This window comes from Alligator mississippiensis, chromosome 1 (assembly GCF_030867095.1).
Source record: "Alligator mississippiensis isolate rAllMis1 chromosome 1, rAllMis1, whole genome shotgun sequence".
Classification (NCBI taxonomy): Eukaryota; Metazoa; Chordata; order Crocodylia; family Alligatoridae; genus Alligator; species Alligator mississippiensis.
The window spans coordinates 217,082,782-217,100,393 of NC_081824.1; the positions used below are offsets into that span (position 1 = coordinate 217,082,782).

Consider the following 17,612-nt stretch of genomic DNA (forward strand, 5'->3'; position numbering starts at 1 on the left):
GGGCAGAAATGGTGACTGCAGCTACTTAGTGTTTCATTTTTTGGATTATGAATATACTTTTATTTAACAGTGTTCCTTTAATATGTTTATCTTATGAATATTATGCTAACATCTGATTTTATAAAATGCTATTATTTTGTTTGCTGTAGAAAGGTTTTCATGATGGAAAGAACAAGGAAAGAACCAGACAAATCCACCATTTTGCAACAGGAGTAGCTTACTGTTAAAAACTGTTTTCTTTTTGTAAACCAATACACTTGTATCCTCCTCCAGATCTCTGGTTCCTTGAATAATGTGCTTCATGTTAAAACAACACTCCAGACATTTATATTTGTAGGATGCCATGTAATAAATTGGTAAGAAACCAAAATAAAATCCAAAAAGAGCCATAACCATGAAAAAACCCTGTCCTTTTGTTCAACATCTTAATTATAATACCATTTCTAAGGAAATAGCTATTCCAACACATGTGAGTGTTTCACGTCTTAATATTCATTACAGTTTTTAAATATCTTTAAAACACAATAAGGTAGTCTGAGTCACTACAACATACTTTAAGAGATGTGGTCAAGTACAGAGAAAGTTACTATGCCTGAAATGCGTTTCTAGGTGCTTAATTACCCAATGTAACAAGAACGAATAGATTAGTGCTACATGAGATACACTGCGGTTAAATCAGAACTTAAAATAATTCCTAATGTGTAGGTAGGTTAAAAGAGAAGGCACATTTTGTTTTAAGAATATAAACATATATTTCAAGAAGGTAAAAGTTTTATGCCTAGGCAACTTTCTCTAAGTCACAGTAGCATAATCTATAATTGAACAACCACAGCTGAGTTTATTTGAACTTTCAATAGAAAGATTTTTTAAAATTGTTTAAACTAGTTTATTAAGAAAGAAATTCAAGGTATAAGCAAGAGTTTCTCCTTCTCTCATATATAAGCCACAAATTATGTCACTTCCCACATTGGAAATCATAGTTTCTCTGTCAAATTTTGTTGAGTTTAGTAACAATCAGTACCCTCACAGTCTGGTCAAATGCGGTGCAGACACAGAGGCCCCTTTTGTCTGGGCTCCAATCAAGACTAGAAATGGGCTGTGTTGACAAGGTCACATTCTGCAAAAGATTGACTGAACCTGCAACTCCCATTTCAACTCCTTCTGAATCCTTCTTTGAGCGCTGAGCAGGGTACTCACTGACAAAGAAAAAAAATAAAGGATTTAAAAATGTTTTATATACAAATGCCTCATAACGTAACTTTTATGCTATATATATTTTCACAAGCTCACAGAAAAGGTGTTCCCATAACCTAGAGATACTGAAAACAGATGTGCTAAAAAAAAAAGTGAATCACAAGTGTCCCCAGATACATCCACTTAAATGCATTACTGATAAAGATTTCTTGATGAAATTCACTCCAGCTCAGAGAATTCATACAGACTCATATGCATCACCTTAGGCCTATGTTAATGAACAAACCCAGACCCCTTATTGTACAGCCATCCAGCTCAAGTAACTGAGGACAGCTTGCTTTGAGCTTATTGAGCCAATCTAGTCAATGTGATTATGCCTCAAAGTCCACTTCGAGGGTAAGACAGCAAGAAAACTGAAAGGATCCAGGGACCCTACCCATTTTGTAAGACCATGCAGAGCAGTGCTCCAAGACATGGAAGGAATATGTGCCACATGCACATTCATCTAAATCCAGGTCAGCTTTCAAAGAGGACTTGACCCTGGAGTCTCAGGGTGAGGCTTCCAGCGTGAAAAACAATATGCCTAGAAGAGCAAAAGTTACGATACCCTTTCATTTGCTACCAACTCTTTGACTATGGTCATGGGCAAGTTCCTTAACTGTTTCAGTTTTTCCATATGTAAAAATGAGAATAACAGTGAGCTAGCTACCTCCTGTGGACACTGAGGAACTTATTTTGCATAAAGATTTGAAAAATGTAAAATGCCAGATATATTTAACTAGATGCAGTCTAAACTTTTTAAAATGTTTATTACTACTAATAGATACAATAAGAAATCTTTTTTAAAATATGGGGTTTCTTTATTTAACTGATAACACAATGAGAATCAGATGATATAAAGTTAAACGTCTAGGATCAAACTCATCCTTACTGTAAACTCACTGAGCACATCCCTTTGAGTGTGTATGTGTGGTTGGTGGCACCTCAAAACAGTTTGAGGCACATGTGCAAGCATTTGCCACATTGCTAATTTGCAACGAGGCAGGCTTTTTTGACACCGAAAGATCCCAGTGTAAAAAAAAATAAAAACCCGCCACTGAAAAAAGCAGTACGGTGCACATGCCAGCAGCCTGCACCGGCAGAAAGGGAGCCTGGCCAGCCAGAGTTACGCTCTGACAGGCCCCCAGGACCTCAGGTAAGGCTGCTGGAGCCAGCACAGGTGCTGGCTTAGCCTCCCCTACCCTACTCAAGTCATTTTGCCATGTGCCAGAGCACGCATGTAGGGGCATGCCCAGGGACAAATAGCAGCAGCACAAATATGCGCTGCTGCTATTTGTACCATGAGAAACATGCACACTCGTAGGGATGTGACCATTAAGGCCTTCCAAGTTGCACCAGAGATTAATTCAGCCTTTAACTTCAAGTGTCATTAGAAATGATCTCTTGCATCTCCCTGTATTTATAGATGTAGTGAATTGAACCAAGTACATTTTGAGGCAGGAAATAGGACTCACTTGTATTCTTCAGGAAGAGCTTTAAATGAAAAAACAAATCCAATAGCTGTTTGTTTCCCCTCCACCCATGTGGCTTAAGTAGCAGGCACTTACTATTTCCAGAGATGAAGGCTCCCCGCCCCTCCACTGGTCATAAATACATCTCTGTTTTGAGGCAGATGCCGAACTTGCCACATGGTAGATTTGTGAGCCTAATAAATACCAAAAATTTATAAAAGTAAATTGCCAATAAATCTCATGAGAAAGGACATAATAAGTCGTGCTACTACAATTGCTTACACACATACTTAAAGCATGCAAGTAGTCCAGTTGAAAGCAATGGTACTACTAGTGAATGTAATTATGCCTCAAGCTTTCAAGTCCACTTTAGGAGTAAAACTACTTAGGTGAGGAGCACTGGAGACATGTAGGGGGTGCATGCAGGTACATGTGCACCCCCCTGAGATTGGCAGTGCGCCCCCTGTAAAAAGTGCCACTGACGCTGCCAGTGGCACCTGCAGGTGGTCGCCGACCATTCGTCAGCACTCACCACCTCCCTCTGCCCCAACACCGCTGTGGCTGCCTAAGGGAGCTCCCCGCTCGCTATCGCCACGCCCCTGCTGCCAACATCACCACCTGTGGGCGGTCGCCGTGCCCCTCCAGCCTCTGTAGGTACACAGCGTTCATGGTGAGGAGAGTTCTCTATGGGCACGTGTTCCAGGAGTGTGGGCGGGGCTTTAATTAGAGCAACTCAGAGAGTCGCTTTAATTAAAGTGCCTGAACCATCATGTGCATCAGGGTCCCTGTGCTGAAAAATGGCTGTGGGGGCACTTTAACTAAAGCTCATCAAACAAGCTTTAGTTAAAGTGCTCCTGCCGCCATTTTTCAGTGCGGGGACATAGATACATGTGACGCTGGATTCTGCTGGAGCACGGTAATTACCATGCTCCAGCAGATTGAGTCTGCTCTGATGTGCTGTAATTACAGCACATCAGAGCAGTTTCTCCATACATGTATAGGCGCTCTGTGTGCATAAAGGTGCACTGGACCAGGCCTATGGTCAAGAATGACAATCATGTAGCTACAGAATTTCTGACGTCCGAAATGAAGTAGTTTTTACATACATAACTACTGCCAGAAATGATCCTTTCAAACAATCCCCAGAATTTTCTAGCACACTTATTACACAGTACAAAATTAACACAGGATTTCCATTATTATTTTTAAAAGCTTAATGGTCAGCTGGGTACTCTACCAATTGATTTTATCTACTACAATCTTTGATATTTAAAAGCAGGGTTCAAGAAACATGTGGTCCATATGCTGGATCTGGCCCAAGGAGCAACTGGATCCAGCCTGTGGATCTGGAGTGTTTTGCTTGTACCTGAATCAGGGCTGGGCAGCAAGGAGTTGTGCTGGGCAGCTTCCAGGTGCTCCAATGCTGCTGCTGCTTCTCCCTTCCCTCCCAGCTCCAGTCCAATGTGGGCCAGGTGCCTTTGGCAGTGCATCAGCAGCAAAGGCTTTGCCTGCACCAGGGCTGGAGCCTGACACTAGGACCTGTGTCTAGGCTATTGTCATTTTCTGCAGAACCCTGCTTCTCAACTACAGCACACACACAGCTTTCATCGGCTGGTGGGCAGCTGCTCCAGGGCTGGGCATCTGCAAACTGTCTGCATTGCTTCCACCAGCTGTAGTGCAGGCACAGCTTCCAGCTGGTAGGGAGCTGAGCAGCTTCCAGCTGTGCCACAACCTGGGCGTGGCAGGGAGGAAAATGAAGGAGGGAGAGGGAAGAAGCAGTGGCAGCACAGACACAGATGACAAATACCTGGTCCCAGGACATTTCCCCAACAGATTGAAGCTGCACCCATACCACAGCTGAGGAACACAAGACTGGGGGAAAATGGCAGCAGCAGCAAGGGTACAGCTCTCAGCACAGGGAAAGCACCCTCTGCTGCCAAGAGCACCCAGCTCACATTGGACCAGAGCTGGGTAGTTCTGGCCTATGGCTTGTAAAAAATTGCTGGTCCCTGGCCTAAAAGGAACAAATTGAAGATGATAAACTGACATTACAAATGAAACAGTCCCGTGGAATTTTCTCATTAAAGTAACCGTGTTTTGAACTGCTACTCATAAAGTATCTACTTCAATCAATACGATGCTTTAGGGATTTAGGGAAAAGATCACTGGCACTCCAGTTTTAGAATTCTGTGGCGCATCGTCATGTAAGAGGCCTTCTCCAAGATCCACTTCCGCTCCTGCTATTCCAACCACAATTTGCTTGGTTCTTGGTTACCAGGGGGTCTACAAACATGTGACCCATTGCACTAAGCTCCAAACAACTCTTTATCGTCAAACACAATTAACATTCATATCTTGACTTTCAACAAGCTCCATCATTCTAGATTGAAATTGCTTTTCAACCTACATGTACACATCTGCCTATGAAATTATAAAATAATAAAGCACAAGTAAACAGAATAATCTGATACCCCAGCTAGAACATTTATTAGTTATCACGCCTAGTGGCAATGAGCTATTCATCTGCACTCTATGCCGTACAGAGGAAGTGTATGCCACAAGTGGAAGTCTACTGAATTACATGACACTCCTTTCTCTCCAGGTAGCAGGTGATGAAGAGAAGAGCCTGAGCCTCTCATTCAATATTGCATACAGAATGGGCAGCTTGCTTCACTCTACACATTTTAAGTGATACCTATCTTTCAAATGCCTGATTTGTTATATAAACCTAAGAATTTGGTTATCCCTTATACCTCAAATACAAGAGTTTTAAGTTTGCAATATTTCAAGAGCTGCAAGAGTATGAAATATCCTTTAAAAAGAATAACTTCTTACTTATACCTTTTCTGAAACTGAAGCAAAGCCTTTGGTTGGATGCTGAGTTCTCATATCAAACACATGAAACTTTCCTTCAAGTGATGTAGCCACTAATTTATTCATATTTATATCCTTTCTGTCAAACTCCACACTGCAAACCTGGAAACGTAACACAGAAAAAAAGAATTTAATCTACAATTTAACTCATCATAGAATCACTTATTTCACATTTGTAATTTATGGGTCCATCATAAACTCAGATTAATTACAAAAGTAAAGAGAATGCTGTGAATTTGGAAAAAATTGACTGAGCATGATTATTAAAAAAAGGAACCCATTCAAAAAATGTACTCAAGAAATATTTGAGTAAACTGATACAAGTCACAGCATACTCTAAAAGCTAACAAAGTAGGATGGTAGTTTTCTACCCTTTTACCTGTGGTGACAGTTTTCAAAAGAAAATAATTTTGAGATCACACCTTTGTAGCCAAGAAGAAAGTTCTCAGTTAAGAACCCAGAAACTAGCATTTGGTAGCCCACTGGGACAAAAAACCTTCAGTATATTTTCTCTGAAAATCTGAACACATTTCAAGTTGATGCAGTACCCCATTCTTAATGTTGGTCTCCCACCGCAATGACATGGTTTTTAAGTCAAATAATTTGATATCGCCATTGTCATAGCCAGCACACACAACACGTTCTTCTTGATTGTAGGCATTGCCTGGAAATTAAGAAATGAACATTTAGATGTATACCAGCATCCTGACTGCACTGTACTTCAGGTACAAGTCTGAAATCTGATCTTGCATTTATGCAAATGAATAAAATTTACAGTTGAAATATTTGCAATTAGATGTTAGATGAAGGATCGGGTTTTTAAATATGTAACATATCAAGTTTAGCCTCAAAATGGCAAATTCTGTCCTTTATGAAGTTCTCGTACTGCTCAACCCTCTATTTCTAGCTATGTTAACAGGCCACCTCATAAAATAGATATGTTTCCTTTAAAATGGTTGTAATTTGCTTACCAACAAATGTGCCTTGGCTTAACAACCACTTTCTGCATACCAATTCAACCAAACAGCTTTAGTGTTTGGAAAACTAGACATTTCTCTGCACCTCAATGAAATTATGAATTTTCAGACTATTCTAGCAGAATGGACCTCATCCTGACCTATACTTACACATTACTGAATATGTGACATCTGACTTCACTCTGAACCATTTATAAGTTTCATATGAGAGAAATGGCATAAAACACCTGTCTAACAGAAAAAAAAAAAACTTTCTTTGCAAACGTCAGCATATTGTCTCACAAAGTACCGCTGACCTGCATATAAGGCTTATGGTTTAACATCATTAAGACTCATTTATCTGACACAGGACTCAAAGGATGATGACAGAAAGCTGCTTATCATGCCTCAGAGCCCTCATATGTGGAACTCTCTGGGGATCAGACTGTCTCTCTCCTCTTCAGTGTCTGTAGAGCTATTCTTGGTGAGGTCCTCAGACCTATGGCATTGGTGACACTTAATTCCCTAACTCCTCTTCAGCTGATACGATCAGATGTACACACGAAGAAATTAGCACATGGACAAAAGAGGAGATGGCTCAAATTGAGTGCAGGCAAGATTTAAGCAGTGCTGGTACAAATGAGAAAAAAGAAATGCTAGTGAAGGCACTGAAAACTCTCCTTTTGTCAAAGCAGAACAAAGCCTCCAAGTCTCAGTGGAGTCATTACTAACTCAGAGCATTTAAACAGTAATAGCAATGAGCAATGTCCTCCACTAACTGGCCAATAAACTACACCTCCTTACTGGAGATTTTGCTGCAGTAATACACATGCTTATTAAGAAGCTGTACAACTCACTAAACCTGACACAAAACACGGAAAGGAACCAGAAATACGAACTTGTACAAAACACAGCAGCTTGCCTCCTTCACAGCAAAAGGTGTGTGTGTGTGTGTGTGTGTGTGTGTGTAAAACAAACAAACGTGTGTGTGTAAAACAAACAAACATCAGATTTCTAGTTTGCTCCCCCCATTAGTTCCCAGTTAAGGACTTTTGTTAATATTTGAGCACCTGACAAGATGGAATTACTCTACTAAGATTGACTCCATATCCACTGCAACAGTCAAGCTCCTCCAGCAGTATATGGCTGAAAGTACTAGGGTTAACTTTTCAAGAAACAGATACAAGAGCTTCACCATTGAAAGCCACCTGCCTCTGGCTTACCGAAGAAGATAACACAGAGCCTAAGCCTCACTGTTTTCAGAATACGTTGCTGCAAGATTTGCCCTTTTCCAAAAACACAGGCTAGGAATAAATTAGCCAGTTAGCAGAAACCAACACACCTGAGAGATATAGTATAGAGTCTGCTATAGATAGTCCCATAAAACATTTACCATATATGGTACTAAGATATCTGCACAGTCTTTAAACATGAGTTACATCACAGGGAGCTGAACACAGAAAGGGCCATACAAGAGAGTGGAAAGGCAGCTACTGACAAGCTGTTTTCCATACGCAAAGTCACTACAAGAATGACACTGGGATAAAAATTACAGAGTGGTCTATTTCAGACACTGCTACTTTTCTTCCTCTAAGTTTAATCAAGATAGTCATTATTTGCATTAATTGTTCAGAGCCTTCAACACCTACTTTTACAGATAGCTGAAAGGGCTAAATCAGTGATCCTCAGCCCAACATGAAGCACATAAGACCTTCCAACGTTGTTTAGTGACACAGGGAATTAAAAGGTTAGAACGGAGGTTGACAGGGATAACAAGATACGATGTTGCCCACAATGTGTGATTTGCTCAGTATTACTATTCATGTACCAGTAACATTTGGGGAACCCTGGGCTAGAGAGATGGATAAATATTTTGTAGCATGGATGGTTATAGACTGCGAAGTTTATCTGTATTACCAAATACTACTGTCCAGCAGTCCCTCTTGCTCTCCCCTTGTACTGGTTCCATATTAGCAACAGGAATATCTTTTTGTCTTGGATCCCATACCTTGACAGTTCCTGTAATAAAGAATCATATAGGATTTTATATTGCTGCTAAAGTAGGATGTTGTGTTCATGCTCCACATACAAACTCAGCTCGTCAACCAGCTTAAAAAAATTATTCCAAGCACATTTGTATATCTAATTTCTAGCAAAGTAAATTGCACTTAATGGGTAGAAAAATGGAATAGAAATTAGGAAAGATGTTTTGCTACTTTAAAAATACATGACCTGTCCAATTTCATCTAGAGGAATGTACCATTTACTTTACCAAACATGGCCTCAGGTAGTCTGCTTCAAATTCTACCTTTCTTCTTTCTAACTTTATCCTCAGGAAGAGGTACAGTTTCTCCAGTTCATTTACAAAAACCTGCATTTCTTTTACTTGGTACTTTCCTATATTTCTATAATTTGCTACAGCCTCCAAATACATTGTGAAAACTGTCCCATGCAGGATTTAATATAGCAAACTCAGCACATGAAGATCTGGTTGCAATACAATTGTACCCATATCCAATGGCAGAAAGAGTACCCATAGCTGAAAATGCTAATCTTGCCTTATATGTACCAGGCTAAGAAAAAACAGCACTCAATCATAGTAATGGACTGGACAGTTCAGTAACTTCAGCAAACAAAACTGAAAGGAACAAACTAGCTTTTCCATGGGTACTCAGAACTGCTAACTGCCCTGTCTTTCCTGCTACCACACTTAAGTGAATTGCTACCCCAAAGCTCTGACCCTGTTTCAAAATAACAAGTGCATTCCTCTCATGGCAATTTTAAATACTGTACAGTACTGCTAGCCTGAGAGCCATGACTAGATACGTAATTCACCAACATAGTAACAGCAGCTTCTTGGAAATACTGTTATTAGATATAAAACATTCTGCCCGATAGATAAATACTAAAGGAAAGGCAACACAAAATAAGGAATCTCTCTCCATTAAGCGTAGCTGTTGAAGCCACCCAGTCCTGTTCCAAACCTTGGTTACTTTAAGTGGCATTCTGGGTCCTGGAAAGGAATGACCAAGATAAAGAGAGTGGGGAAAGGGGTGATGAGTATTAAGTAATAATCAAGTGACAAGACTACTGTATGTAAGGAAAAAGTGCCGAAGAGAAGATTGTAAGAATACAAATGACCTGGTAACAAGCAACAGGAATGAGAGCCAGAAGAAGAGGATTGGAAAACTTGCTTTAAGTTGAACTATTTTTTACATGACTTGAGCTCAGAAGAGGAGAAATTATTTCAGAACGCTGGTAATGAAGCACTTTACTGGAAAAAAGGTTAAGGGAGCAGATGCACCCAAAACCAGACTAGTTAAATTGCTGCAAAGCAATGCTTTAAGTAAGGGGTCAGATCTGGCTCACCAAGTGATTTCATCTGGCCTGCAAAGCCCAGACATCAGCAGCATTTGAGCAGTGGGAGATTCTGTGGCATTCAGTGGCCCCTGGGTTATGTGTCTAGCAGCAGCAATTTGGTACTAAAGAGAAGTGGCAGTAGCCAAGTCAGAAGTGCTGACCTGCCAATGGACAGCGGCATTACTGCAACCAGCCACTCTGAAAAGGTTGCCAATCCCAGTATTGCCAACCCTACCATGTCAAAAATAGAGACAAACTCTTAAAAATGAAGAGACTTGGTATGTAAATCATGAGATGCTATTTTGAAGTATAAAGCAATATAGATATATTGACTGTTGGTTTCTAAATCCCATTAGTCACTTACTTAACTTCTAATACATCAGAGATTAATACAAAAACTATATTACTACAACTGATAATGATTTAGGGGGAAAAAAAATTCCTACCTGTTGTTACAATTGGGACGACATCTGCTGGACTGTTGTGTGTTTAGCATTTTCCCAGACACACAGGCAGAGCCTAGCAGGTAAGTCTGTGGAGGGGAAGGGGCGGGGGGGAGGGCAGATTGAAGACTCTACAGTGGGGGAAGGAGTAGGGCAGGGGCTGGGGTGACTGGGGCACCAGGACTGGGGCAGGTCATGAGACAGAGCCGCAGGCAACTCGTCCAAAGGCAAGGGGTAGGAGGGGCAGGGGCACAGCTCCCCACTGCTGCGTGCACCCCTGGGGGAGACATGGGGGGCATGTGCCCTCCAGATATGTACACGGGGCAGATGGGCTGGGGCTCTGTGCACTGCTGCCTTTTCCCTGGGAGCTGTGCACTGGCCGCGCCATGCATACTCTGCCCACCTGACAGCAGGAGGCACAACATGGCATCGTACGGCTCCTGGGGCAAAGGCAGCAAGGTACAGAACTCCAGCCTGAAGCAGGCAGCCTGCCTCTCCCCACACACAAATCTGGGGGGCACGTGCTCTCCATGCTTCTCCCAGGGGTGCATGCAGCGGCAGGGAGCTGTGCCCTCTTCCCCCAAACACCTCTGGACAAGCCACCCACAGCTCTGTTGCACAACCCACCCCGCAACCGGGGCCCCATTCACCCCAGCCCCTTCCCCACTTCCTCCCTCACCATGGGGGCCTCAATCTGACCCCCCAGCCAATACGTTCCCTCTCCCCTTCCACAGACTTATCTGCTGGGCACTGCTCTACATGTGCCAGAAGAAGAAATCCCAAGATCTGAGAGTTCTGTCAAGAGATCATGAGTCCGACTTAATTTTACTTAGAAACTGTGACTCTCGTGATAATTTTGCAAGAGTTGGCATTACTGCAATCCTTGCATTAGGTCCAAAGCTCTCTAAGCTTCACTGGATCATAAGCTACCTTCATAAAAAATGGTTGTGAAGTAAATGAATGAAACATTAAGCTTTCTGACACAGTTTGGGAACCTTTGCCTTAGATTCTTACCTAATCCTGCATTAGAAGGCCAAAGTATTTGGTAATTGTTTGGTTATGACAAGCTCGCTGACAGATCAAAACAGGTGTCTGAAGTTCAGTTGTGAATTCAAGACAAACTAGCTCCATAGTCTTCAATCTAGGTCCACAGACAGCATTTTCCAGGCAGAGAATAAGGATTTATATGAAAACAATATTTTGCTTTGATGTAGTTTGGTTTAAGTTTTCCTTGGACTGTAAACTTCAGGTGCTGACTGTTTCTTTCTACTTATTCATATAAGGCTTAATACAATGATTAGAGCCCCCAGGCACACCTATAGCACTGATTATAAATGTTAACACAGAACATGCTAACTCACCATCTCGGCTGCCTGTCACAATTTCTGGTGCTCCTTCCCCAATCCCTAAGCCGCCTATTCCATCAATGCTGTTTATGATTTCTTTATGGCCCTTCACAGAGTAGACTGGGATCTCTGGAGCTTCCAGGTTCCTAGACAATGGAAAAGAATAAACAGCGTACTGTACACATGTTCCTTGACACTTAGCATTAGTATACAAAAAAGGTAATGTCACATTCCCGGAGGAGCAACACATAGTGACACAAACTTGCAGAAAGAATTAAGCAGTTGCAACCAAGATATTGGCTTTTATAAAGATCAAAAAAGGAAAGGGAAGAAGCTGCTTCTGCTTACACATACAATTCTAACTGCAGTTCAAAACTGCTCTAACTCAGAAAAAAAAGTATTGACCTTTTACCAGTCATCTGACTTTATTTACTGGTGTCTTGCAAATGCTTACATGCTGGCAGCTATACGCCCTAATTCATTTATTTAAATAATGTATTCTATTTGGTATATTTAAAAAACATTTCATCCACTTTGGCAGGACATCATTATAGTCAGAATTAGCAAGCAAGAGCCATTTTCTTCAATTAAGATAAAAAAGTCAACTAAAGCTAATCAAAATCTAAGAAACAGAAATTAGTTTGAAAGAATGTTAAGCCCTGATATTGTATGTAAGGGTGCACCGATAAAGATTTTCTTGGCCAATACTGATGGGCAATTATTAACCAGCCATACTGGCTGATTACCAACACGATAGTCCATTTACAGGAATGCAGCCCGGGGGCAGCTTAGAGAGCAGTGCCCTGCAGGTAAGTCTGCGGGGGGGGGGCGTGTGGGCAGCGGGGCAGTGCGCAGATCGAGGCCCCCACAGTGAGGGTGGAAGAGGGGCAGGGGCAGGCATTGCCCAGCTGGGATTGGGGGGTGGGAAGAGAGGGGGAAGGTAGCCATGGGCGGCTTGTCTGGGGACCATGGGGGGTGGGGCGGCTCCCCACCACTGTGTGCACCCCCTCAGGGAAGGCATAGGGGGCATGTGCCCCCCAGCCCAGCCCCAACCCACCCCCCACAAGGAAGAGGCTGGCGCAGCCCCTAACCCCAAGCCCGCAGAGGGCAGCCTGCCCTCGCCCCATGCACAAATCTGTGGGGACACATGCCCCCTATGCCTCCCCCAGAGGTGCATGTAGCAGCAGGGAGCAGCCCCACCTCCCCGCGCCCCCCGGACAAGCTGTCTGCAGCTCCAGGGTCATGCTCACCACCCTGGCTAGACAGTGCCTACCCGTGCCCCTGTTCCACTTCCTCTCTCACCATAGGGGCCTCTATCTGCCCCTTTTCCCCCCCACAGGGGCCCCTTTTTCCCCCACAGATGTACTGGTCAGACACTGCTCTCCAAACTGCCAGGCTGCATTCCTGGCCGTGTGCAAGCTGCAGCTGTGCACACGCACGCAGCATTTATCAGTGACAATATCAGCCAAAAAAAAGCCAATTGCCAATAATGTTAATTTTCCTGAAATTAATGCTGATCCAATATGCAACCAATATATCAGTGTACCTCTAATTATATGTTATTAATGAAAAATGGATATTCATATCCAGAACCTAAACAGATTACTAGAGAATTGATCGACTGGGACCATAGTGCCCACAGATATCAAACCACCCAGAAACACCTATAACTCTGTAACACCTTATGGAAGAAATATGCTATGCAGAATATGCAGCATTGCATTAATGTTTTATGTTTAACTATTCATGATGGTGAAACTTTCATGTCATGTTACTACTCAGGTTGGTGTCAAATTCATAAAGAATAAAACTATATGATTATTTTAAATTTAAATTAGGACTTAAAAATATTTTTGAAAGAAAAATATATTTTAATAAAGTTGACAACCTGCGTAAAGGTCTGAAACATGACGCAATGTTAAAATAATTTAAAATTCATTAAAAATTATAATTCAAACAATACATGTTTGTTGCTGAAGTTTTAAAGAAATTCAAAACCACTGAACTGAGTGCAGTCACACATGAAGCATCGGAATCAGGGTATGCAAAGTGATCAGTCTGCTTTTGACAGCTGTTATGTCTTCAACAGGTGCAGGAAGAATTATTTATTTAATTTTATTTGGTTTAATTTAGTTTGCTCAAAGTTAAGAAATAGCTTTGAGTTGAAGATGGAGGATGGACTGTTTTCCTTTACGACTTTATGAATACAACTAGGCTTGAAAGGCTCAGATCTACAGATTCTAAAATCCTGAAGGATGTGGGAACTACATACAACCAATTAAATTAGCTAATACAGCTAATAACGCCTTTCTTAATAAATCGTTTTGCTTTTAAAATGTTTTGATCGTTTTTAACTGAATTCAAATACCCTTTCAATCAGAGCTCGACACAAATCACAAGCAACTGAGATTTCTGCTATCTCGAGTCAAAAGATTTATATAAAAACAATTCTTTGCTTTGATGTAGTTTGGTTTAACAGTTTTCCTTGGACTATAAACTTCAGGTGCTGACTGCTTCTTTCTACTTATTTATATATGACTTAATACAATGATTAGAGTCCCCAGGCACACCTATAACACTGATTATAAATGTTAACACATCAAAAATATGCAAAATCAGTAATACTAACTCAAAATACATCACATGAAGGTAAGTAGCAAGAGAAGACATGAAAAATTCTCACCATATATTGAGGTTGCCACCAAAATCTCCAGTTGCTAGATATCTCTGCTGCAAAGACGAAGCGCCAAAAGTTCCACATTTAATGGGCTTGGGCTTTTCAATCTTAAAAGAAAAAAAGGTAACTTTTTTTTTTTTATCAGCACATTAAAGTGATCACCAAAACACTACTGCAGATACAGAGCTTCTTAGAAGTCAGTTCAGGCAACCCTCACCATTCACGGGTGATACATTCCCGTGATCCCCACAAACAGCAAAATCCATGAATGGGGCACTGCGCTCATGAACACAGTGCCCCCAGCACCTGGGGGGTGGGGCACGGCTCCAGCGGGGACGGTAGGAGCCCGACAGCAGTGGCAGAAGCCCAGCAGCAGCAAACGCGGAGCTCCCAAGGAGCTCCGGTAAGTGTTCAAAGTGTATTTAAAATGCAGGTTCAGCATTTGCGAATATCTGAAACTGTGAATGCTGAACCCACAAATACCAAGGGTTTCCTGTATAAAATGCAAATTAAACCTTCTATAAAACAATACAGTATTTACGTGAATCCAAGATGACTTCAAATTTATGATGACCCCCCCCAATAATTAGATATATATGAAAAATTTATAAATTATGATATATAAGGGCTTAGTCCATCTGTGTGTCAGTCTGTAACTGTAACGCTCTTGGGGGCGTGGCTCCAGCCAGTGCTGTGTGCAGGGCAAACTGCCTGTCAAGAATGATGGCGGGGACACAGCAACGGTGCAGGGATGGGGAGAATGACGGTGAGGACAGAGCCCCTGCCACCCTGCTCCTTGGAGGCGACAGCAGCATGGGGTGGTGGCAGCACTCGTCTCCCCCCCCCCCCCCATTCTTGACAGGCAATTTGCTAGTTTGTAATTTTCCAAGTATAGAATCTAATTCTTGGAGGGTCATCTTAAATTTGTCCCCCCCCACCTCAGTGGTGATAAAAGCAGTGATGGGGAGGCAAGCAATGGCAAAGGAGCAGGCGTCAGTGTGGCAGGTGGCGGGGGTGTCCAATGGCATGGGCGACTGGTGCCTCCTGAGTCAGGGGGGCACGTGCCCCCCCAGCAGCCAGTCAGCAACCACGGCGGGGGAGGGGAAGTCCCCCTGCAGCCGACTGCGCCAACTGGGGGGAGGGGTCTCTTGTGGCCCATCTTGCTGACAGGGGTGGGGAGTGTCCCCTGCAGCCGCTCATGCGGACCTGAAAGTGCAAGCGACACTCCTGCAAGTGCCAGTGGCGCTTTTCCTGCTACCCCCACCAGCCAGCCAGCACTCACGAGGGGGGGCCACCAGCACTTCTGCCTGCCCCCCCTGCCTGTCTCCTAATTGGAGAACACTGGCTGTTAGGGGGTACACCAGGACTCTCAGGGGGTGCATGTGAATCCCCTACATGTCATCACCGTCCAATGGACTGCTCCCTGCATCTTGCGCCCCTACCCTGCTGCTTGCCATCTGTACCCCCTCCTCACTTGTACCTCCCCACCCCCTGCCTCCCAACACTTATCCCTGCCACTTGCTTGCCCACCACTGCCTGTGGGCCCCACCTTCCTGGTGCCACTTCCCTCAGTCATGGCTCTAACTCCAGCCCCCTGCCCAGCCTGGCAGCAGCAGTTGCAGCGGTGGCAATTTCAGCTCTGGGTTGAAGCCAATGCAAGAGCTGGTGCCATCACAACTGGTGCTGCTAGGCTGGGCAGGGCCAGAAGCCAGCATGTACTCTGTGCCCCAGGCCAGAGCTAAAACTGAGCACATAGGCAAGGGAGAGCAGAGGGGCAGAAGGAACAGAAGCAGAGATGAAGGGGCAGGTTGTGGGGGTGGCTTGGGCTGTGGCTCTGACTCCCAATTCTGAGACCAGGTCAGGGCTGGGCTGGAGCCACAGTACCTGCCTGCTCCCTGCCTTGTATTCAAATCCAAGATGAGTGTCTCCCCCCATACTGAATGGAGAGGAAAGAAACCTCGTCTTGGATTTGAGTAAATATGGTAATTCTCCTCCCCTGCCGTTGCTCACTAATAATATTCAAAGGCTGACAGGTCTGTGGTCTCTAATGATTTGCAATTATAAAGTAAGGCAAATTTGAACTCATCCCAGAGGTCTAACAGTATGTACAGAAGAGATAATTAAACTATTCTTTCTATTAGTCTGAAGCAGCCCGTGCCCTCCATGTGTTATCCCTACAGAACTGTGAACCAAGAAAGTTTATGCACTCCTGCCCCCTGGGAACTTTAACTCCCATGCACCCGAGACACTCCCACTCCTGAAGATTAGCAAATCCTCAAACGTTACTTGCATTTTAAACACGGACTTCTCACGTGGAGCTGCAATGTACCTCAAAAGCTGCCACCATGCCTGCAACTTTGAGCAAAGCCTGAAACAGCCAGCAGGAACAACACAACCGCATCCCTCTGGGGTACTTGACTAACCAGAACTCCTTCATTAGATGGAGAAAGGGCAGCAAATCTTGAGCTTATGGCAACTGTGGGCCTGACAGAGGGCAACGTGTCCAGTAAAGGAAGTCTGTGGCATTTTACTTGCAAAGGAAAATCTTGAAAATAAGGAACGAAGTAATAGCAGACGAGCATCAGGATGGGAGCGGAATAAAGGAGCCCGTTCCCCAAGCTGAAGGAGCAGGGCAGAGAGCAACCAGGCTACCCGGCCTGCCACAAACTATCCCTGCGCCCTCCCTGCCAGTGTCACTCTGATCCCCACCTGATCCGCTGCTCTGCTTTCTGCTCCCCACCATAGCGACTTTTCTGCTTTCTGCTCCCCACCATAGCGACTTTTCTGCTTTCTGCTCCCCACCATAGCGACTTTTCTGCTTTCTGCTCCCCACCCTGTGCTCCCTGCCCCTGCTGGAGCCGCATGGTGCGCCGGGGGGGTGGGGGAGAACGGGACAGGACGCTTGGCAGCCCGCCCCAGCCCACGCGTCGCCATAGCAACCAGCCGTTTTCCTCCCCCCCACCCGGGGCGGCGCGGACCTGGCGCAGCAGGCTGAGGCGGCCGCTCTGCAGCTCGTAGAGCTGAATGATGCCGGTGCCGCGCGGGAGGCTGCCGAGGCAGAGGAAGCGCGCGCTGCGCGGCACCCAGAGGGCCTGGAAGGCAGTGTAGTTCAGCGCCTGCTGCAGGTGCGCAATCAGCTGTGGCTTCTCCAGCCCCGCGCCTGACATGCCGACCCGCCTTGCGCCGCGCCGCTCACGCGCACAACCGCCCCTGCACCCCCCTGGCAACCCGCCGGAAGCGCGTTGAGAGCG

At 44.1% G+C, this 17,612-nt stretch overlaps 1 protein-coding gene across 1 annotated transcript; it reads right to left on the reverse strand.

The window, feature by feature from the left end:
- Positions 1-304: 304 nt before the first annotated feature.
- Positions 305-17,595, reverse strand: DNAAF10 (dynein axonemal assembly factor 10). Its single transcript, XM_006260691.4, has 8 exons — positions 17,340-17,595; positions 14,368-14,468; positions 11,700-11,830; positions 8,453-8,554; positions 6,128-6,243; positions 5,547-5,681; positions 2,802-2,899; positions 305-1,196 (listed from the first exon to the last, which is right to left on the reverse strand). Exons 1-8 carry the CDS (start codon positions 17,526-17,528, stop codon positions 989-991), a joined length of 1,080 nt encoding a protein of 359 aa, XP_006260753.1. The 5' UTR covers positions 17,529-17,595; the 3' UTR covers positions 305-988.
- Positions 17,596-17,612: the final 17 nt, after the last annotated feature.